The following is a 22,955-nucleotide window of genomic DNA, read 5'->3' as shown; positions in this document are numbered from 1 at the left end:
CCCTGCCCTCAGCTTATCTGGACTAGACAAACCATCCCCATCCCCTCTGCCCTCCCGTGGCTCCTCTACCAGCACAGCCTCCCAGCCACAGTGGCCCTGGTGATGTCCCTCAGGACCACACTGGTCCTGCTGGGTGGACAACCAGCCCCTGCTCAGGTTCAGTCCCCTTCCAGCCACAGGGCTTCTCCCACTCTTTGTCCCACGTTGCCCAACCCATCAGCTGTAGCCGTGGTGACTGTCTTCCCCACAGACACCCAGAGGCGGGGAGTGGGGAGGGCTCGGGGTCGGTGTGGCCGGGCCAGCATCTCAGCCAGGCCTGGGACACCCCAGGAGGAGCCAACTCCCCATCTCTCTCTACTAAAGGGTGCCATCTGTCCTCGGCAGGTGAGCAGAAGAAAGAGGGGCACCTGTGCTCCGAGCCCACGTGCAGGGCCGAGGGGAGGGGAGCACTCACCGGACAGACAGATGGGCAGCTTCCTCTCCCAGTTCTGGGGTCTTCACGTGGTCCTGGGTCAGACAGCTCGGCCTGGCCCAGCCTTGCCTGAGGCCCCTGGCCCTGTTCTCACCTGTCAGGTGGGTCTGAAGGCCATGTGGTGGCGGGGCCACATCTCATGTGTCCCCTCTTTCCTCTGGCGCCCACCTGTTCCTGGTGGGTGCAGGAGCAGGATGCTGCGGAGACGGGCCCCAGAGGAGGACAGTGCTGTCCTGATCAACATGGCCCCAGGGATGGAGAAGGGGGACTCTTATGGGAGCATATTCAACACCTCACAGGTAACTAACTCTCCATCGTCAGGGGCTCTGGGGACAGGAAGCCCTGCACAGCCCCCCCCTACCCCGGCCCTGGGCTCCAGGCCATGGTCTATGGTGAATACAGGAGGGTCTCTGAGCCCCCACGCCTGGGATGGACACAAGGACCCTGGAGACAATGACCTGGCTTGGGGTGGGGGGGAATGCATCTGGAGACCCCAAACCCTTACCTCCTGTGTCCCCAAGCTGCCTGGGAAGAGGGAGGTGTCACAGTGAGGTCACTGCCTGCCTTGGTGGCCCTGAGGGACGTGTAGAAATCCCCTGGGATGGCTGGACGAGGCCAGGGAGGTGGAGGCAGGGACAAGGCCAGATCCCTCCAGTGCGGTGGGGAGAGAGGGGGATGCAGGGCTCCCACTCCTGGCCCTGGGGGGGCCCAGACACCCTGAGTGAGGTTGTCGGGAGTATTCCTAATCCTCCTGGGCTCCGTGTCTGCCCCCGTGTGCTGTCCACCCTAGCCCCACCGCTGAGAGCGGACACAGCAGCCCCTTCCCACTGCCCCACAGCATAGCCCCTGGGGGTGGGGGACACAGACCTCACTCACCCAGAACAGGATTCCACCCTCCGGGCACATGACCACCTCTGGCCCGTCCACAGAGCCACTCACAGGGCAGCTCAGCTCCCCTCTGGCCTCTGGAGCCTGCAAGGGTGGACACCCTGGGTATTGGCCACGCTGCCTGCAAACCTGACCCTTGCCCACAGCCTATGCCAGCTGCTCAGAGGCCAGGCAGCAGGAAGGGCCTGTGGCTGCCTCACCCGGGGTGTGCCTGTGAGCCCCCTGCCCACACCCAGTAGTGGCTCTCTCCACTGGGCCCTTGGTGGTCCTGGGTGGTCCAGGGCAGGGTGGGGGGCGTCCTCACCATGAGGTGTTTTTCTTCTAGACGGATGAACACCAGGCAGCCACTCACAGGGCGGGGAGCCCTGCCAAGCCCCGGATCGGTGAGCCCCTCCCTGTGTCTGCCAGCTGTGCCGGTGTTGGTGCTGGGGGTGGGGACACAGATAGGGTGCCCATGGCTAGTGGCAGGAGGACAGCAGGTCTGGGTCATCGGACTCTGTGACCAGGCTTCCCCTCCCCCACCCAGCACTCTCTCCTGAGGACCAGCTCTAGCGCCAATTGTGCTGGGAAATGGGGTGAGGGCCTCATAGTGAGCAGAACACAGTCTGGGGACACAGCAGGGAAGGGGTCTCTACTAAGGGGCTGGAGCTGGAAATAACTCTGGAGGGCAGAGGGAGCACCCACCTCCCTCCTGCTCTGGCCTTAGGACAGCTTGGAGTCATCTCAGATTCTTAGGTTTTAAATACATTTTTATTGATTTTTAGAGAGAGGAACGAAGAGGGAGAGAGAGAAATGTCAATGATGACAGAGAAACATTGATCAGCTGCCTCCTGCACGCCCCCTACTGGGGAGTGAGCCCAAAACTGGGGCGTGTGGCCTGACCAGGAATCGAATCCACAGCCCTTCGGTGCATGAGATGATGCTCAACCGAGTCACACTGGCCAGGCCTACAACTGATATTTGTATGTTGATCTTGTATCTGGCAACCTTGCCAAACCTGTTATTAGTTCTAGCAGTTTTTGTAGTGAATTCCTCTAGATTGTCCCTGTCCGAGGTTGTGTCCTCTGCAGATGGGTCGTTTCGCTCTCAGCTTAACTGCTTATTGTTTGGGGTGAGTTCATTCCTCTTGCTCATGTGCATTTCACCTGAGAGTATCTCCCTCAGCCTAGAGGCCTTCCCCTGGTGTTTCCTGCAGAGCAGGTGGGCGGGGATTTTAATTCTCCCAGATTTTAATTCTTTGAGGAGACCTTCCTTTAGCCTCATCTCTGAAGAACATTCCTCTAGAATGAGAATTCCAGTGTTCGGTGTTTTCCGCAGCACTTTAAACATGCTGTTTTAGTGTCTTTTGTCTTCCATAGTTTCAGTTGAGAAATCAGGTGTCTATATTCTTATTGCTCCTGAGAAATAACATGTAGGTTTTTCCTCTTTCTCTGCGAGTTCACAGCAAAGACGCACTGCCCATGGCTCCCCTAGCTGGAGTTTCCTTATCCTGCTTGGGGAGCACTGAGATTTTTTATTCTTTGGATTGATTTTTTTTTTTCCATCTGATTTAAAAATTCTTGACCATTTTTCTTTAAAAAGTGCTTCTTCCCACTTTCTCCTGGTTCTCAGTCGACGCTGGGTTGGACCCTTTGACCATGACCACAGCCTCTTGTATAGAGAGGTAGGCCAGGTGTCCAGGTGCTTGGCTCCTACTTCCCACCGGCACCTGGGTGCCCCAGCTGGGATGCCGGTACCCCACTCAGCCCGTCCCCCTGCTTCTGTCCCTATTGGCTCCCAGCAGACTTTGTCCTTGTTTGGGAGGAAGACCTGAGGCTGGGTGAACAGCAGGACAGCACAACCCAGGACAAGACAGAGACACACAGGGCCTGGCGGGAGACCTTCCTGGATAACCTTCGTGCGGCTGGGCTGCATGTGGACCAGGTACATGGGATTGGTTGTGGGCAGGGCCCAAGGCTCTGCAACCACAAGGCCTGCGGGTGTGACACCCAGAATCCAGGAACAAATCAAGCCCAGGGTCCTGCTGGGTGCACCTACCCCCCTCCCCCCCAAGTAAACCATCAACCCATCATAGCACAGGGAGCTCGCTCATGGATGCCAGAGCCCTTTAAATTCACCCAAAAAATCAAAAGCCCTCTCCTCCATTCACCTGTCCCACCTCCAGCATTAGAGCTTCTGTCTAGGTGTGACATTTGTAATTATAACTCTAGTGTGCTTATAGGATTTAACAGCTAAAACACCCTTTCACGGATACGATGTCAGTTATAATAGCTGGTCCCACTTCAGCTGCAGGGAGTGTGAGAAAGCAGGAAGGAGCTGTGTGGTGCCATTGCAGTGGGGGCTCCTGGGCAGTGAGTGGGGCTTGGAGCAGCGGGGATCGGGGCGCAGAAGTCTGGTTCCATCCCATCTCTGCCCCCATCCCAGGTCCCTCTGCATGTCCCCTGCAGCGTCCGCCCTGCTTCCTCACCACCTTTCTCCGTCCCCAGGAGCAGGCTCTGCCATCATGCATCTGTCTTCCCAGCCCCAGATAATCAATCCTGAGCTTCATGTTAATCACGTTTTTATGTTTCTTTATCATTTGAGCACAATTTAGTTATTTATTTTTAATTAACTTATTTATTTAGAGAGAGAAAGGGAGAGAGAGAGGGAGAGAGACATCGACTTGTTGTTCCATTTATTTATGAATTCATTGGTTGCTTCTGGTATGTGCCCTGAGCAGAGATCAAACCTGCGGCCTTTGCGTAGCGGGATGGGGCCCTGACCAACTGGGCCACCCGGCCCGGGCTCTTGAGCACATTTTATGTTGCCGAACAATGTGGCTTAGTTTCAGTTTGAACTTGATAAGACAGAGTTGTGCTCAGTGTGAGCTGACGTCACGCCTGCGTGACCCGCCTGCATCGTTGGCGCAGCGGCTGCCGGGCGGCTGTCCCTGTGTAGAGGTCTTGCCGGGGACTCTGTCGCTGTGTACTTATCTGTCATGTGGACGGATGTTTGACTTGCTCCCGTTTGGGGCTCTCGCGAAAAGGGCTGCCGTAAACTCTCACATGTGCGCACGTGTGGCCCTGTGCCCGGGTGCGGGAATTTGCCCCGAGGGTAGAGTTGCTGGCCTGGGGGTGTGTGTGGCCACCATGCCCCTAGCAGTGACCTGACAGGCACCCTGTCAGCCATGAGCGCCGCGCTTTGCTCTGTGTCTTCTCAGCACTTGGTTTTGTCTGACTTAAATCTTTGCCCATCTGGTTGGTGTGAGGTGCTACCTCCCTGGGGTTTTAAGCTGCATTTTCCCTGATTCCAAACGAGATGAGCATTTCTGCATGTTTTTGACTTATCTGTGTTTCCAATACTGTGAGCTGCCTTTTTCGATCTTTTGCCCTGTTTTCCACGGGGTTGTTCACCTGTTTCCTTGCCAGCGTAGGGGCAGCTCCTATACTTTGGACCCTGCTCTTTGTTGGTTCCCAGTCCAGCGGGCCCGTCACCGTCACTGTGGTGTCCCCCCGTGGTTTTAACCAGTGGGGATTCACTTCCACCTTGTGCCTGTCCCTTCCCACCCCCCCGGGGCTCTCATGTTCCTGCTCATTGCCCGGAGTTAGCAGCACCTCCACCCACTGCTCAGCCGCCTCCCCGAGGCCCACGTTGGCCGCACTCCCTCCCAGAGCTTCCCTGAGTGTTGGTGAACATGTACCAGTGGGAGAGGGTCGAGAGCTATCACCCTGTCCCCTTCTGAGTTTGGGTCCACTTGTCAGTCGGGGAGTAGGGAAGAAAAGACGCCCCCTCCTTATGCAAAAAGTGTGGTGGACGGGTGTGGCCAGATGAGTTTGCGAAACCTTCATCCGGAATTGGGCAAGCTTGCCTTTTAGTGGGCGCAGAGGGCACCACAGGGCACCAGTGCTCAGCTTTGCCCAAAGTGCCCTCAGTCCCCAGTCTAAATGGCAATTCTCAGCACACATCACACTCATCTGGGGCAGAGGCCCATGTCCGCCCCTCTGCGGGGCCTGGGCACTGGCTTCTGGGGAACCCCAGATGGAGGCGATGTCGTGAGGGCTGAGAACCGCGGGTCCTTAGAAACAGGTGTATACTCAGTAGACACTTAATCATGGGACTAAAAGTTCCCAACTCAGGGCTCCAGGAGTGCCTGTCACATGTCCACATACACACGCACACATGCATGCGAACACAGTGATGCCACTCATAGTCACATCCACATGTGCACACTTCTAATTTACACACACAACATACACAGATGCCCAGAGGTTTGTCAGGGGGCCAGTCATTCAGTATCTGAAAACCAAGAGCTGAGCCTATTTATTGCCTGCTTGAGTCAGGGAGCTGGGCTGCTCAGGCCGTCACTCTGAGCTCAGATGGGGGCGGTGCGATGTCACAGGAGTGTGGCTGACGCTGGCCTCCATGCTTGGCTCTGAGGGTGCGGTCACAGAAGTGAGCTGTCACTTATCAACTAGGTTTAAAACCATGGCTGGTTAGTTGTTACCGTGGCTACAGAAACATCTGCCTCTTCCTAAAAGTGTGAATGGACACACACCCATGTGCACACACCCCCATACATACACACACATGCGTGTGCACATGCACACACACACACAATGTGCACAAACATGCGCCTACTTGTGCACCCATACAGACATGCACACAGGTGCACACACAGGTACAGGTATGAACATGTGCAAACCTGCACCCACGTGTGCACACGCGTGCGCGCTCAGGCTCTGACACAGCCCGGTCCCCACAGCGTCACGTCCAGGATGAGGGCAGTGTCGTGCACCATGTCCTCCTCAGTGCCTCCTGGGCCGTGCTCTGCTACTACGCCGAAGACCTGCGCCTGAAGCTGCCCCTGCAGGTGGGTACCTGGGGGCATGGGCGCAGAGAAGGCCTGGAGGTCCCCCAAGCCAGGGCTCCTCATGCCTGCACCCCCTGGGCTGGATGCCGTGTCCAGTGCTGACAACTTGAGGCTCCCCATTGTTTCCCTCAAGGCCCCTCCCGGCCGTCATCACGCTGCTCCAGGAAGCTCTTGGGCAGACAGGGCAGGGCGGCCCTACCCCCAACCATGGCGAGTTCAGGGGAGATAGGGAGGCGTGGGCAGCAGCCATGGCTCTGAGCTGGCCACCTGGGCCCTCTAGCTTCAGACCCCCACCAGGCCACCCGTTGAGGGCCACTGCGGGAGGGGGAAGGGCAGCCGCAGCCCAGGGGACACAGGGTGGAGGGGCAGCCGGTGACTTCAGGGTGCCATGCCTGGTGGCTGCTCTGACACCTACGCTGAGTCCCTTTGACCATCGTGGTATTTGGTGGCCAAAGGGACGTGTGACCGTCTGAACCTCCCCGCCTTGAGGGTCTCTGGGCTTCACCTGGGCCAGTTGAGCTGCCCTAGAATCCGTTCCCTCGCTGAACCCTTCCCCTGCTGTTCAGTTTGCAAATCCGCACATCCCACCCCACCCCACCGCGCCCATCTGCTCAGGGGTGGGAAGAACAAGTGGTGATCCCTTCCAGGAGCTGCCTAACCAGGCCTGCAACTGGTCAGCCAGCCTGCTGCAGCGGCTGGGTGTCCCCAACGTGCTGCTGGAGGATGTGCCCGACATGCCCCCCGAGTATTACTCCTGCCAGTTCAAAGTGAGCAAGCTGTCGAGGTGAGAGGCGGTGGCCCTGCTGTGCCCAGGGGACACAGCCAGGGGTGCATGCATGAGCGGTCAGCGAGTGGCGGAACTAAAAGTCCGCATTCCCCCAAACCTTCTCCTTTCTGGAGCTTTTCAACCAGGGAGCGTGAGTGGCAGTTGGGCAAGCTCAGCCCACGTCCATATCAGTCAGGACAGGCAGGCTGTGCTGTGGACAATTGTCCCCCAGACCTCAGTGGCTGGACACACAGCCCATTTCCTGCTCAGTGACATGTCCACAGTGGGTGGCAGGGTCTCCTGGGCCCAGGCGGCTGGGAGCCCTCCTGGCACAGCTGAAGCAGAAGGTGGACATGGTCAGTCCATACCCGCTGCTGGTGGCACCTCTCCTGTGGGCGCGTCTCGTGGCACACCTAGCCTGCAGACTGGGCCGTGTCCAGGCATGGTGGGGACTGATGTGGGTGACCAGCAGTGAAGCCCCCACGTGGTCTCACTGCCCACGCCGAGAACACCTCCCTTCTCTGCTGGGGACATTCAGCCACACTAACTCTTGCCCCCGCCCACGGAGCTTCCCAAGTCTCTGGCATCACAGGGAAGGCCCTCTGGTCCACCATCCCTCCATGCCGGCCACCACCAGACGCAGCCATGAGGCCTTTGGTCACATGCTTGGAGGCCACAGGGCTCCTCGAAGAGCCTGGGGCTCCCACACTGTCCTGCCCTCGGCCAGCCACTGTCCCGGGGTGGAGGGACGTCTGAGACATCTGGACAATGTTCTGTGACCCCCTCCCTCCAGAGAGGAAAAGGCAGAAATGGGATTTGATTGTGTGCCGGGGGGGCGGGGGGGGATGGTGGCTGTTCCCCAGCGTGCAAGGCGGAGGCGGCGTGATCCGTGTGCCGTGTCCCTGCCCAGAAGAGCCGTGGGCTCTTCTGACATTTCACATGCCCACAGGTTCCTCCACAGTGACAGCCAGGACAGCTTCTTCACCAGCACAAACAGGCACCAGATTGTGAGTGGGGTCCCCAAGGCAGTCCCCACACCCTCACCTGCTCTTGGGAGCTGGCCGGCCCCAGACCTCCCAGCCCGAGATCTGGGCGCAGGAAGGCTCTTCTGTGGTTGGACCACTGAGGCCAGGGCTGGGGGCTGCAGGCACAGGGGTGACCCACCTCACTGCACTCAGTTGGTGCCCTGCTCAGTGCCCCCTGCAGGACGCTCCCCCAAGGGCCCGGAATGGATATTAGTTACAGACTTGTGGGACAGACAGCCATGGCCACTGGGCCCAGGTGGGCCCTGCCGGTCAGCGAGGAAGGGAGCCAGGGGTCCGAGCATCGTCCCTGAGAAGGGTGGGCTGAGCCAGACTGCTCCAGGATCTGTGACGGAAAGGGGCTAGGACAGGCCTGCCCGGGACAGCCCCCTGCTGCTGGCCACCAAAGGGGCAGAGCACACGCCTGACACAGCCATCCAGCCGGAGGCTGGCTCTGCCCAGAGTGGGGTCCAGGGCTGGCTGTGCATGGCCAGGGCCAGGGGTCAAATCCAAGCTCAACACCTGCGCACCCGTGATCCTGGCCAAGGTCTTGCGATCGTACAGTGGAGGATGCCCGTCCCACCTCGGGGTGTGGGGTGCGTGAGGGACAACAGGGAGATCTGGGCGCAGGGAGCACCCTCTTCCTTTGTCACCAGAGGGCTGCGGGGGGCCGGCCGCGGGCTCAGCCCCGAGACGGAGGGCCAGGATGTCCCCACCTGTCGTCACATGATAGGTGACCTGTACCCCCCACCCCCACCCCCAGCTGTTTGAGATCCTGGCCAAGACCCCGTACGGCCATGAGAAGAAAGGTCTGTTTGGGGTCGACCAGCTGCTGTCCCAGGGCGTCTTCAAGGCGGCATTCCCCCTGCACGAGGTGAGGCTGGGGTCTGGGGCTCCAGGGCAGGGTCTCGGGCCCGGGCATGGGGTGAGCTCCCAGATGAGCGGTCCTGCTGTCCACTCCAGAGGGTGTGGGGGCAGCTGTAGCCAGATGAGTGGCCTGCTGGGGGATGTGACCAGGTCATGCTGTGGCCTGTTCAAGCCCTGGGCAGCCAGGACTGCCCTCTCGTCCCAACAGCCCACAGGCCCAGCGCCACAGGCCCAACAGCACCGTCTCCACCAGCAGCTTCCCTCTTGGGGAGAACAGTGAGGTCCCCCATGCTCCCTGCAAGTAGGGTAAACTGAGGCAGTGGAGGGCTACTACCATCGTCCTGACAAAATGTCCACTGTGAGGTCTGGAAGCTGTTTGCACCCTGATCCCCCTTCCAGGCCTCAGAGCTGCAGGAAGGAGCCGCAGGGTGAGGGCAGGGGCAGGCCTGCAGCCACCTGAGGTGCCAGGGGCCTCCTGAGGATGTGTAGGGGAGTGGCCAGCTCCACCTCGGCCGCAGGGCATCCCTCTTCCCGCCTCTGGCCAGAGCCGAGAACCCGCAGCGCCTGGCACAGCCGGCCTCACTTGCCTGGTCGATGGGGAGATGGTACAGCACCGGGCTGCAGAAGCCCACCCAGAGGTGCCGGTCCACCCTGGACCACAGCTCAGCTCCTCCTGGACTTGGGGCCCTGGGAGACTGAGGCACGTAGCTCAGATGTCGCCTCCCAGAGAGGCCTTCCCAGACCCCGCAGATCCCCCAGACCCCAGCGTTGCTCTTTCGTCCTCGAGCAGTAACCCCGAGTCCAGGACTCAGGGGTGGGCCTTGCGCAGTGCTGAAGCCCCACACCCAGAACAGGGCCCAGACCAGCTGAGCCCTGCCCACCGGCTTCTTGTCCCCAGGGACCCTTCGTGACGCCCCCGGAGGATCTGCACACCCCTGGCCTCAGCCAGAGGCAGATCCTGTTCCAGTACTGGGCCCGCTGGCGCAAGTGGCACAAGTACCAGCCTCTGGACCACGTGCGCAGGTACTTCGGGGAGAAGGTGGCCTTCTACTTCGCCTGGCTCGGTGAGTCCCTCCCGCCGCCCCTTGGGGCCTCCCTGGCCCCCGACTCAGTCTTCAGGGTAACAGTCTGCTAATCTGTGTCTCCAAGAAGGGAGAGAGCACAGGGGCCGGGCTGCCAGCCTGCTGACCCCTCCTAGGCCACCTCGGCCACCAGCCCAGGGCCCTCTTAACACCCCAGCCAGGGACCGGGACCCCCCTCCTGCAGGCAGGCCTCCTCGCTCCAGCCCCCAGTGTTCCTGGCTCACCACACATGGCCTATGAGAGCCCAGGGCAGAGGCTAGGACGAAGGGGCTGCCAGGGAGGACCCCTGACGACCATCCCCCCCACACCTACCTCCCAGACGATCTGCCCCAGACCCCCTGATTGGATGTGGGTCCCTGGGGGACAATTGTGTCCATGCAGGCCCCCACCCAGAACTCAGCCCAGTGTTGGGTGCACGGGCCCATCCGGGGTGCTGACAGCGGACTCCTGGCCCCCCACCCGGCTCCCCCTGCAGGGTTCTACACAGGCTGGCTCCTGCCGGCAGCCGTGGTGGGCACGCTGGTGTTCCTGGTGGGCTGCTTCATGGTGTTCTCAGACACACCCACGTAAGTGCCCTCTCCCTTCCAGTCCCAGGCCTCACCCTGTGTCTTCGGGGTTGGGGGAGGTGGTGAGGGACCCCCCACATGCCAAGGCCTGTGTAAAGCTGGGGATGGAGGTGAGCGCTGGGCACTTCCCCGCCCTCATGGATGTCACAGAGGGCCCCACAGACCTGGCTGGAAGAATGACAGGTAGATAGGGGTGCTCCCGAGACTGACCATTGGACAAATGTGCCTCCAGGCGACACAGGTGGACAGGGGTGTTCCCAGAATGACGCAGGGAGACAGGTGTGCTCCCAGGCTAATTTTATTGACACCCTGTTTCTTGTAATAGTGTAAGCTTTTCTTACAATAAACAAATGACAGGGCTTGAGTTTTACTTTATTACGGAGCTGAAATTTCAAAAAGTTATCTCAAAAAGTATCATCGCCCATATTTTAAAGAAATGCTGGGCTGGCAAAGGCAGTGGGGGAGGGAGAGGCAAGGCAGGCCTGGCAGGAGGCCCCCTCTCCGGCGCCCCCTCCGCTCTGAAGGCAGGAGCTGTGCAGCAGTGCCCACAGCTTTGAGATGTGCCCGCTCTGCCTCGACTGCCCCTTCTGGCTGCTCTCCAGCGCCTGCTCCCTGGTCCAGGTAGGAGGGTGGGGGCAAGGGGAGGGAGGCAGTTCCCGGTCCTGGTCCTGCCCCACCCGTGACCCAGCTCTGTGGTGCCCACCTTGGCAGGGTGCCTGTATCATAGGTGGCCATAGGTGGGCCCTTACTATCACTGTTGTTATTGTCTCTAATGGACCAAGGTCAGCCCAGCCGGAGGACCCCCAAGGCAGACAAAGCCGGAAGCTCCCAGGGCACACACCGGGGAGCAGAACCGCCGGCTTAAGAGGCCAGGGGCAGGCGGCTCCTTGGAGTCCTTGGCCCCCGCAGGCCCCCACAGCAGCCCAGCACACTGTGGGCGTGTTAGTGTCCCACGGGGACAGTGGCCTCGTGGCCTTGCCTGCATCCCACACACACTGGGCCTGGAGCCCTGGTGCAGAGTTGGGCCCCAGACCACACACCTTTGCCACCCCTGGGCATCCACCTGCACCGTTTCCTAGGGCTGCTCTAACAAATCGTAACCGGGGCCTGAAACAACAGGAATTATTTCTCCACAGTCTGGAAGCCAGAAGTCCAACGTCCAGGCGTTGGCAGGGCTGGCTTCTCCCGGAGATGCTCTCGCTCCCACTTCTGGTGGCCGCACCTCCCCATCTCTGCCTCTGGGCACTGCACCCACTCCCCTTCTCTGCTTTCCTAAGGATTTGTCACTGGGCTCAGGGACCCCTAAGCCAGGTGCTTTCGTGTGGACACCCCCACCTTAATTACACACCCAAAGACCGTTGTTCCAAATAAACTTACATTCTGAAGTTCCAGGTGGGGGCCACACTCCAGTCCACTCCAGTCCACCCTCTGGCCCCCAAACTTCATGTCCATCCCATAGGCAAAATGCAACACCCCCAGGGTTCTAAACACATCATGGCTTTAGCTCTAAGTCCAAAAATCTCCCAAATATCAACCGTTCGAAACGTCCCGAGTCTCATCTAAATCACCTACGTGGTTATGGGGGAGACTCGGGTGTGGTCATCCTGGGGCAGCATCTGCCGTCCGCAGCCCCCGCAGGAAAACGAGTCACCTGCTTCCAAAATACAACGGCTGACAGGCTCAGGACAGGTGTCCCCATTGCTCAGGGGGGAAACTGAGGCACGGCCGGGCCGCTGTGTGAACGGCCCGCCCCCCGCAGGCCGGCCGGCTCTTCGACCACGGGGGCACCGTCTTCTTCAGCGTGTTCATGGCGCTGTGGGCCGTGCTGTTCCTGGAGTACTGGAAGCGGAAGAGCGCCACGCTGGCCTACCGCTGGGGCTGCTTCGACTACGAGGACATCGAGGTGAGTGGGGCCCCGGGCGCGGCCCCCCCCCCTGAGGCCGCCGCTGAGGACCGGCTCCCTTCCAGGAGAGGCCGCGGCCCCAGTTTGCCGCCTCGGCCCCCACGACAGCCCTGAACCCCGTCACCGGCGAGGAGGAACCCCACTTCCCCAGGAGGAGCCGCATGCGCCGCACGCTGGCCGGCTCCGTGCTGGTGCTGATGATGGTGAGGGTCCCGCCGCCGGTCCCTCCCCTCGCACCCCTTCCTCTGAGCTGCGTGGGGCGGTTGTCGTCCCCCCTGCCCCCTGGGGCCCCGAGACACTTGCTGCCCCAGAAAGGCCCCCGTGGGCCTGGGCTCCAGGGAGGGGCCAAGCTCAGGTCCAGGCTGGGGGCCTGGGGTGTAAGACGTGGGTGTGGGCGGGCCGGGGGCTCTGGGAAGGTTTCCCCACAGAGGTGGGCCGGGGGCATCCCTCACGCTGGGGGGATCCCAGCTCGGGTTCCTCCAGCTGGGGGGCTTCCTAGCGCAATCCTGCCCTCCCCTCCCCAGATGTCAGGAGTTTCCAAGTTTTGGGTGGCAGGAGGGCAGGGTGGGGGCTGGCTGGTTGGTTCTCAGCACCTGAGGCCAAGAACAACCCACAGTGGCTCCCCTGACACCCAGGCATCGTCCACCTGTAATTTTAAGTGGCCTCCCGCCCCCACCCTCCCCTCCTTGCCGCCCTGTTCCCCCCAATAACCCACTGGGAGAGGCACAGGGCACAGCCAGGTCTACGGGTAGGAGCTGTGGCCCCAGGGTCCTGGGGTCCTGGGCTCGGCGTGGGTCTCACAGGCTGGGCCGCCCGTAGGTGGCAGCGGTGGTCATGTGCTTCGTGTCCATCACTGTGTACCGCACCACCATGGCCATCCTGGTGTCCAGGTCGAACAACACCCTCCTAGCGACCCGGGTGAGCCTCCGCCACCGGTTCCTGCTGGGTGGGGGCGGCTCGGGACCACCCCGGGTGCAGCTCCTGCTGGGCGGGGCGGCCCTGACCCACCTCCTGTCCCCAGGCTTCGCGCATCGCCAGCCTCACCGGCTCCATGGTGAACCTAGTCTTCATTCTCACCATCTCTAAGGTCTACGTGGCCCTGGCCCACGTCCTCACACGGTGGGGTGAGTGGCCAAGGCCGGTGCTGAGCCGGAACCGCCCCAGCCCCACCCCAGACCACCACTTCCTTGCAGATCCACAGGGCCCTGTGTCTGAGGCACAGGTGGGATGTGGGACCCCCCAGCTGTGAGCAGGGCCTGGGGTGGGGACAGGAGGGTCCTCCGGGGCACCCAGGCCTCGCCCCTGCTCCCTCGCAGCTGAGCTCCCCTGGGAGGGCCTGCCCAGCCCAGGCCCCTGCGTGCCGGCTTTCTCAGTGTCTGAGAGGCAACTGGGGGTAGCTGCCGAGTAGTAAGCTCCTTCCCTCTCCTCCTTGGTTCTTCCCCCACAGGCCTGCCTCTCCCCCCACCCCCATTTCCTAAGGACAAACTCCAAAGAACCAATCCTTCATTCTGTAATTGTCTATTAGCAGCCCTGGTCTAGGAGTGGGACAGAGAGCTCAGTGTCCACCTGGGGAGGGGGCTTTTGGGTGGGCGGGTGTCCCACGGGTGCCCCCAGTGTTCCTGCAACAGTGGGGCCCTGTGCGCCCCATTTCCGGCCTCAGGTGTTCCCTGCAATTCACCTTTTATGCCCCCACCTCCGTCTGTCTCAGCACCAGCCTCCCAGGCAGGGTCACCCCAACCTCAGACTGTCCCTTGGCCCTGCCTCTGGCTGCTCCCGGGGCCCACCAGTCTGTTCCCAGCATTGCTGTGGGTTAGTCGCCTGCCCGGCTCTTCCTCCACCGACATAACGCGTTTAGATGATTTTGAAATGAGAACATGGGGGACGCCGCACTCTGCCCCCCTCCTGAATGAGCTTCTGTCCAATCCCTGGGGGACGCGCTTTCCTCGCTCCCTGGCCAGTGAGGTGGTCACGGGGCCGGGCGCGGGGGACTGAGGAGCCTCTCTGCCCAGAAATGCACCGGACGCAGACCAGCTTTGAGGACGCCTTCACCCTCAAGGTGTTCATCTTCCAGTTCGTCAACTTCTACTCCTCGCCCATCTACATTGGCTTCTTCAAGGGCAGGTGGGCACCTCACCCGGCCCTGCTCCTGCGCTGCCCCCTGTGGGTCCCCCTGTGGCCCCCGATGCTCAGGGAGGGCAGGGATGACGGCCTGGAGGCCTGGTGGGGACGCAGCTGTCCTGGCCCAGGGCCTCGGGGCCCCGGGTCCACCTCGAGGTTCCTGCAGGTGCCACGAGGGAGGCACAGTGCAGGCGGGGGGACAGCACCTCCTCACTCGCAGCCTCGGGACCTCCATCTCCTCTAGGTTTGTGGGTTACCCAGGCAACTACCACACCTTGTTCGGGGTTCGCAACGAGGAGGTGAGTGCGCGGGGACTGACGCCCACGGGTCCTGCCCCTGACTTCCATCAGAGCCTTAATTTGCAGGGATCCTCTCTGCCCCTCCCCCAGGGCCGCAGCTGCCCCGGGACCCCCACAGCAGCCTCCTCACAGCCACTCAGGCCCCCGCCCGGCACAGCCACCCACAAAACACAGTCCTGTCCTCCTGTGTCACCTTTCCCCGCGCTGACCTGACTCTCACACCTGAGCTGAGTCCTAGCCACTGTGCTGGGCTCTCAGCCACTGTCACTGACCAGAGCTCCTCTGGGGACAAAGGCTGGTGACTGTCACGGGGCTCGGTGCCCCCTGTGGGCACCTGGGTTTGAGCCTGCCCGCCCTTCAGAGACACGGTGGAAAGCCCCTCAAAATTGTCCCCAGGCGTCTGGCTCCTCCCTGGCTGAGGGCATAGGCTAGGTGGGGCTGGAACCGTCCTCAGGTGGCTCTGGGCAGGGCGGGGGGGGGCCTGCCGGCTCCTGCTGACCACCTCACCTGAAAGACCTCTCTGACCAGAAGGGCTCCCTCCTGCCCATGGTTCTGGGCTGTGACCCCACCCACCGCTGCCGGCAAGGCGTCCGCCCCCAAGGAAGGCTCTTTATTTTACCACGATGGGGAGGGGCTTCTCAGGGACCGGGCAGCTGGCCCCCAACTTCAGTCACCAGTGGGACAAGTTCTAGACTTAAGCAGAAACAGAGCCCCTGGCTCCTGTACTGAAGCCAGACAGGTGCCCTGGGTGCAAGCAGCTGAACAGTGCTGCCCTGCTGCCCAGCACTGGCCACGCAAGGCCTCAGGCAGGTCCTCCTCACCCCCGGGGGGCAACATGCCACCAGCACAGGTTCCCCTGTGCGAGGTGCGCCGTCTCAGGAGCTCCCCCTAAAAGCCCCTGGGCGCCCCTCTCACTGGCTGGAATTGCCGAGGCTGCAGGGTGGGTGCTCCGCAGAGCCACAGGCCAGTGTCAGCCCCACACCGCCTGGGCCTTCAAAGGAAAACTGGGGTGCTGTGCAGCAGTGGCTCTGGTCATTCCCATGCACCGTCCCCCAGGTGGACCTCAGGGAGACGTGGGGTTTGGGGGAGGACTTACGCAATCCGAAAGGTAGCCACAGCATGTCTGAAAGGGAGGTGGGACATGGGCCACCTTCCAGGGTTAGGGGGGGTGGGTGGGCATGAGGCCCCCTCCCCTGCGCTAACCTGGAGCTTGCTGTGCAGTGTGCGGCCGGAGGCTGCCTCATCGAGCTGGCACAGGAGCTCCTGGTCATCATGGTGGGCAAGCAAATCATCAACAACATGCAGGAGATGCTCGTCCCGTGAGTCCCCCACCTGCCCTGGGCAGCATCCAATGACCCTGGGACCGGCAGTGGCTGGGGACAGCCCCGGCCCAGTCCCAACCTGGAGAATAGGTGGAGGGAAGCCAGGTGGGCCCCTCCTGGACCTGGCTGCCTCACTTGCAGGGGAGGGGAGGGTCTGCCCCCCCATCCACCCTATGGGTTCTGTGACACCCCCACCCCGTGGTTGCTGTGTGGGCATATCGAGTTCTGTCCCTTCCAGCTTCATTGAGGGAGGAGGCCCACCCTTCCTGTAGCCCCTGTGGCCAGCGGTTTTGAGCACCCCCAGCCAAGGCAGCACCAGAGGGGGTCACCAGGGGAGGCCCGAGCCTCAGGTGTCCAGCCACTGGGGTCCTATCTCCCCCATGCCACCACCGCCACCGGCACCACTGTGGCTCCTGTCCTGGCAACCGGGCCCTCTCCCAGGCCAGAGCCCTTGCCATGACTGCCCAAGGCTGGACCCAAGCTGGGCATCTTCCCACCTCCCCTGCACACCTGATCGTCCCAAACAGCACAGACTCCCCTGGGCGCCTCGAACCATAGCCATGGGACCTTGGCCAACCCACGGCTATCTTTGGGTGCAGTCCATGCTGTGCAGCTGAATTCAAGGAGATCACGAGTCTGGAATGTCGCTGGTGCCTGTAGGGGCTGCATGAGTGGTGGCAAAGCCACATACACACATTCCCCAAGTATGACAAAGCATCACAGGCACACATGTTCCACATACGATACAGCAACACACACGTCCCCTGCTGGCACAGCGATGGCCTCATCGGCTCCCTTCTACCTCAACACAGCTCTTGGCACCTCTGCTTTTCCCAGAAGGAATCCATCCCCCAAAGCTTCCCTGAGCAATGGTCACTTTCCTGGGGGCACTGCTGGGGGCCCAGGGAGGGGCTACCCTCCCAGAAGGATGCAGATGCTCTCGGGGTTCTGCAAGGCCTTGCCCACTGTGCCCGTCCCAGGGCCCAGACCCTCCCCATGCTGCCCTCAAAATGCAGAGCAGCCAGGACTCTGCTTCAGAAGCAAGAGCCATGTTCCCGGTGTGCCCCCTCCAGGAAGCTCAAGGGCAGGTGGCTTCGCTCCAAGAAGGGGAAGGTGGCTTCAGCAGCTGTGGGCCAGGCCCCCTGGGAGGCGGACTACGAGCTCCTGCCCTATGAGGGCCTGTTTGACGAGTACCTCGAAATGGGTAGGTGCCCCGGGGGCCCCCAGCCTCAGCATTTCTCTGTCTCCCTGAAACATGACCCGGGTGTGGACAGGGGATCCCTGGTGGAGCCAGGCCTGCAAAGGATCCTGAAAGGACTTGTGGGGGTCACAGTGGGGAACGCCCATAAAGATAGGCCGAGGATGGGAAGGGGCAGCACCCTGGGCACAGGGCTTGGGAAGAGGGCCCGGGGCAGTTGATGGGGCTCTCCTGGAGTGGCCTTGATCCCCCCCACCCCAGAAAGCATCAGCTAGAGCCTCCTGCAGGGGCTAGGAAAGAAGCCAGGCTGGTGCTCCGGAGACCAGGCACTAGGGCTGGGGACAACTGCCCCCAGAGTAAGGCTGCACCTGGGAGGTGACTGGCCTCAAGTCCCCTGACCGCTGGAGTCCCATCTGGGAGTTGATTCCAGAAATTTTCTCGATGCCCACACTCTTTGCTGGACCCTCAACCGTGCGGTGGCCAGGCGGTGGCGGGCGCCTGTGCTCATTCCCTGCACAGGGTGATGTGCTGGGCGGGGGGCAGGGTCTTTGTCTAATGCGGGCGCGGTCCTGCAGCCCAGGGTCTTCCTCTGAGGTCCCGGCACAGTCGTAATGGAAAGTGTTGGGTCTGAGCCAAACGCACCACCCTGAGCTCGCCGGCAGCCAACGCCAAGGGGCCACAGTAGGGCGTCCTCGGGGATAAAGGGAGCAGACAGCGCAGTGCTTTTTCATAAGCGAGTGGGGTGCACCCCGCCCGTCCCTAGGCCGCTGGGCAGCCGCAGTGGGGCCGGTGCCCTCCTTAGCGATTTCAGAGCACCCGGGGGTGAACGGAGCGGGCAGCCCCCGCTCGCCGTCCCGCCCGAAGCCCGCAGGGGACGGGGGGGCCCAGGCCCCAGGCAGCCCGCCCCGCGCCCGCAGCTCCGCGGGGCAGCCCGGGGCAGTGCGGGCCTCCTGGGGCGGGGCCCGGGGCCGCGGCGGAGGGGCGGAGGGGGCGGAGGGGGCGGCCCGCGGTGACCCCGCGCCCGCAGTGCTGCAGTTCGGCTTCGTGACGCTGTTCGCGGCCGCCTGCCCGCTGGCGCCGCTCTTCGCGATGCTCAACAACTGGCTGGAGATCCGCCTGGACGCGCAGAAGCTCGTGTGCGGGCGCCGGCGGCCGGTGGCCGAGCGCGCGCAGGACGTGGGCATCTGGTTCCCCATCCTGGCGGCCATCGCGCACCTGGCGGTCACCAGCAACGTGAGCGCGGGGGGCTCCCGGGGCGGGGTTCCGCGGGGCCGGGGTTCCGCGGGGCCCGCGCCGACCGCGCCCGCCCGCCCGCCCGCCGCAGGCCCTGCTGCTCGCCTTCTCCTCCGACTTCCTGCCGCGCACCTACTACCTGTGGGCGCGAGCCGGCGACCTGCGCGGCTTCGTCAACTTCACGCTGGCGCGCGCCCCGCCCGCCTTCGCCGCCGCGCACAACCGCACGTGCAGGTGAGGCCGCCAGGTGGGGGCGCCAGGTGGGGGCGCCAGGTGAGGCCGCCAGGTGGGGGCGCCAGGTGGGGGCGCCAGGTGGGGGCGCCAGGTGAGGCCGCCAGGTGGGGGCGCCAGGTGGGGGCGCCAGGTGAGGCCGCCAGGTGAGGCCGCCAGGTGGGGGCGCCAGGTGGGGGCGCCAGGTGAGGCCGCCAGGTGGGGGCGCCAGGTGGGGGCGCCAGGTGGGGGCGCCAGGTGAGGCCGCCAGGTGGGGGCGCCAGGTGGGGGCGCCAGGTGGGGGCGCCAGGTGAGGGCGCCAGGTAGGGTCGCGGGGGGGGGGGGGGGGCGCCAGGTGGGGGCGCCAGGTGAGGGCGCCAGGTAAGGTCACCAGGTGAGGCTGCCAGGTAGGGTCGTCAGGTAGGGTCGCCAGGTGGGGGAGCCAGGTGAGGTCGCCAGGGGGGGGGCGCCAGGTGGGGGCGCCAGGTGAGGGCGCCAGGTAAGGTCACCAGGTGAGGCTGCCAGGTAGGGTCGTCAGGTAGGGTCGCCAGGTGGGGGAGCCAGGTGAGGTCGCCAGGGGGGGGGCGCCAGGTGGGGGCGCCAGGTGAGGGCGCCAGGTAAGGTCACCAGGTGAGGCTGCCAGGTAGGGTCGTCAGGTAGGGTCGCCAGGTGGGGGAGCCAGGTGAGGTCGCCAGGTGGGGCCGCCCTGAGGACAGACTCGGGGAGCAGGGCCCCAGGGTAGGGAACAGGGCGACCAGACGCCCCTGGCCTCCAGCCCTGGGCTTCCTGCCTCAGACCGGCCACCAGCTGTGGGACGCGGGGACGGGGCGGGGACTTCGGGGACCCATCCTGCTCACCCCAGGGCGGGCGCGGGGCGGGGCGGGGACAGCGGACACGCACACACGGCGGGGGGAGCTTCTGAAAATCAGAGGCCACCACCCGCACAGTTGAAGCCCGTGAAGTTCCCTTTTGTCATCAATTTTGGTAATTTTTTTGGTTTTTTTTTTTACAAAAAACCCTTTCAGTTGAGCTTTAAAATGTAACGACACAAATGTATTCATAATATTCTCTTAGGTTTTCTTAAGCTCCCCTGTTTTTGTATTTATGGCTGCATTTTCTTTCCAGACATAGTCTGTGTCTTCTCCTTTCTCTTAAAAATCAATCTTCCGGAGTTGAAGTCTCAGCGCGTTAGTTTTCAGTCTTCCTGGGGCTTTAAGAAACAAATTCATGTCTATAAATTTACTTGAATATACCCCTTAGCAGTCCCATTCCATTGGGGCTGAGCACCCACCTGCTGTCCTCCAGTTCTAAATATTTCATAACTTCAGTTGTGATTTTCTTATTTATCCACAAGTTATTTAGGAGAGTAGGTTCCCAAACGCACAGCTTTTTACATTGAATTATACTTGACGGGCACTGTTATATTAGCTTCAGGTGTACAACGCACTGATTCGGCGTTTTGTTTTGTTTTCACACCCCCCCGGGATATTTTTTGCATTGCCTTTCAGAGAGAGGAAGGGGGAGAGAGAAACATCCCTGTGAGAGAGACCCCGATTGGCTGCCTCCTGCACGCCCCCGACTGGGGATCGAGCCCACAACCCGGGCATATGGCTTGACCGAGAATTGAGCCGGTGACCGCCTGGTGCAGCAGATGCTGCTCAACCCCTGACCCACACTGGCTGGGCATTGTTCTACAGTTTTAATTTTACTATTAAAAACACACAGAAAGTTTTAATCATTTTTAATCACATCTATTTGGTGCATTAATCTATGTGGCTACAGGAACTTCTTACTCTGAATTTGTACTTCTTCTTGCGGAAGCGTACCCTTTAATGGCTCTTTCAGGGATGGTGTGTGGCTCCTGAACTCTTATGGATGTTGGTTTTTATGTCTTAATCTATCTTTCTGTCCTTCAAATAGTAGGCATAAAAATCCCAGGTGGAGAGCTTGTCCCTCGGGTTTTCAGAAACATGCTGTGGTGCCCTGGCTCTTCCTGTTGGAAGCACACATACGTGGCATTTGAGATTTTTTCTCGTTTCCTTTATCTTTGTCTCTAACAGCAGGGATCAGCCGTGATAGGGTTTATTTAAGTTTCTCACTGAGACTGAGACGAGTGGTCTAAGGAGTGGTGTTTCCTTAGTCCCGGAAGCGGCTGCATTTTATTTCTCCACACAGATCCGCCCCACCCACCCCCCGCGGAGCCCCCATTACGCTGGCGCGTCTGTTTCTCCTCATGGCTCCTGAGTGCTTTCACACCTTTCAGGCTCTCCGATGCATTCAGGGTGACTTTGCCGTCACTGTCCCCCAGCCCCCTGTTCTGCTGTGTCTAGTTCAGCCACTTACAGTCGATCCCACTCATTGAGGAACTTTTCTCGGTGACATTTTTAACTTACTTTTCCTACAAAGCTGGCCCTGGCGATGCTTTCCACGGAGTGCAACACCCAAGTCTGTTACAAAATGGGGTGTTCCCTCTTACCACAAGACATTGATCCAGGCAGTCACAGGGTGCCTAGGGGACCCTCGGTCCGAAAGGGCAGTCAGAGCTGAGAGCTTACAGTAGGGGGAGCAGAGCTGGGCAGCAGCCCAAACAGAGCCGCGGCAGCACAGACTTACCAGGTGGCCACGACTGGACGCTAAGGACCTGTCCACTGTGGGGCCCGGGTTAGCCTGGTAGGGGAACGGACAACCCAGCTCATCCTTCCTTTGGGACCACAGTGAAAGCTAAGTGCTGTCAGAGAACACTGCTGGGGAATATTTCCCTCTTGGGGAACCCTCCATGGTAAGCCAGGCCCAGAATCATAGGATCGGGGAGGGAAAAGGTGGAGGTGCTGAGGAGTCATCTGCCTGGCTCCCCGCACCAAGTCCACGTTTCCTGCAGGTATCGAGCATTCAGGGACCACGATGGGCATTATTCCGGGACCTACTGGAACCTTCTGGCCATCCGCCTGGCCTTTGTCATCGTGTTTGAGGTAGCCGGGGCACCTCCCAGGGCCCTGTTGGCTTCCCCCACTGGCTCTCTCTGCCTTAGCATGATGGCTGCCCCCCGCTTTGCCTAATCGCACCATGTGGCTTGGTTGGGGGGTCGGTGTGCCCAAAGGAATAGAGCCCCGGTCTTACGCTCTATCACCCTGGTCAAATCACCATTCTCTGCGTCATTTTCCCGTCTGGAAAGGGGAGCTAATCCCTGCCTGGACATCAGAATGATCTGGGCGCTGTGCTGTGTCCAAGGGAAGCTCCATGGAACCACAGCAGCAGGGGGTGGTCTCTGTGGCCGTGAAGACACTGCTGCTTTCCAGTTCACCCATATCTGGGGAGCAGGTGCCCATACCTGGGCCCGTGAAGGCCACTCTGGGCATTTGTTTTACCAATGGGTGGGGTTCCCTCTCCCACTGCTGGTCCTGTCCCCTGCTCCCAGCATGTGGTATTCTCCATCGGCCGGGTCCTTGACCTCCTGGTACCTGACATCCCTGAGTCTGTGCAGATCAAGGTGAAGAGGGAGTACTATTTGGCCAAGCAGGCGCTAGCCGAGAATGAGGTGAGCCCCCACCCGTAGCCCTCACCCACCTGCCGTGGCGTGGTCCCAGCCAGGCACTCTGCTGCCAAGCAGGCCGAGGTGAAGTTGGTTTAATCACACTCTCCTTGGCCACCCCTCCTGGACAGACTCTCTTTGGGACTAATGGAGCCAAGGATGACCCGCCCCAATCCTCAGCGGAAAGCCTGGGCCCACAGCCTAGGTGGCCAGAAGCCAGCCGAGCCTCCCCAGTCCCTTCCCTCTGAGGTCACAGGGATCACAGCAGCTGAGGGTCCTGGAGCCACACCCAGCTGGAGGGCAGAGGCCTCGGCTCAGGAGAGGCTGTTAAAGCCTTCCCACCCCGGGGAGCCGCAGCCTCCCCTGCCCCTCTTCCACTGCCTTGGGCTCCTGCCCCCTGCCTCCCAGGCCCTGGCTGCAGCCCACACTGGCCACCTCTTTGGAGTACCCAAAGCCAGGTACCTACGGCAGCGGAACCTGGAGGCCTGGGATGCCATGCCCAAGGGAGGGCCCCCACTGTCTCCCAGCCCCGAGCCAGTATCTCCTCACTCCCGGGGCAGACCTGCTCTACCTCTGAGATGCTGGCTCCACCACGCCCCTGCCTCTGGGCATGCTGCCTGCTCGCCCTCAT

The 22,955-nt window shown here is 61.5% G+C and overlaps 1 protein-coding gene across 1 annotated transcript; it reads left to right on the top strand.

Moving 5' to 3' along the window:
• Window positions 1-654: 654 nt before the first annotated feature.
• On the top strand, window positions 655-22,572 carry ANO7 (anoctamin 7). Its single transcript, XM_087819462.1, has 23 exons — window positions 655-771; window positions 1,686-1,743; window positions 3,141-3,283; window positions 6,102-6,209; window positions 6,857-6,993; window positions 7,925-7,982; window positions 8,761-8,871; window positions 9,763-9,928; window positions 10,422-10,512; window positions 11,037-11,133; window positions 12,272-12,415; window positions 12,481-12,618; window positions 13,235-13,333; window positions 13,437-13,539; window positions 14,425-14,536; window positions 14,778-14,832; window positions 16,054-16,151; window positions 17,228-17,358; window positions 18,380-18,585; window positions 18,677-18,819; window positions 21,674-21,764; window positions 22,211-22,330; window positions 22,456-22,572. The coding sequence occupies exons 1-23, from the start codon at window positions 667-669 to the stop codon at window positions 22,570-22,572; spliced, it is 2,631 nt and encodes an 876-aa protein (XP_087675588.1). The 5' UTR covers window positions 655-666.
• Window positions 22,573-22,955: the final 383 nt, after the last annotated feature.

This window comes from Miniopterus natalensis, chromosome 8, assembly GCF_054644295.1.
Source record: "Miniopterus natalensis isolate mMinNat1 chromosome 8, mMinNat1.hap1, whole genome shotgun sequence".
In the NCBI taxonomy this organism is placed as follows: domain Eukaryota; kingdom Metazoa; phylum Chordata; class Mammalia; order Chiroptera; family Miniopteridae; genus Miniopterus; species Miniopterus natalensis.
This window is presented reverse-complemented; position numbering and strand designations above follow the sequence as displayed.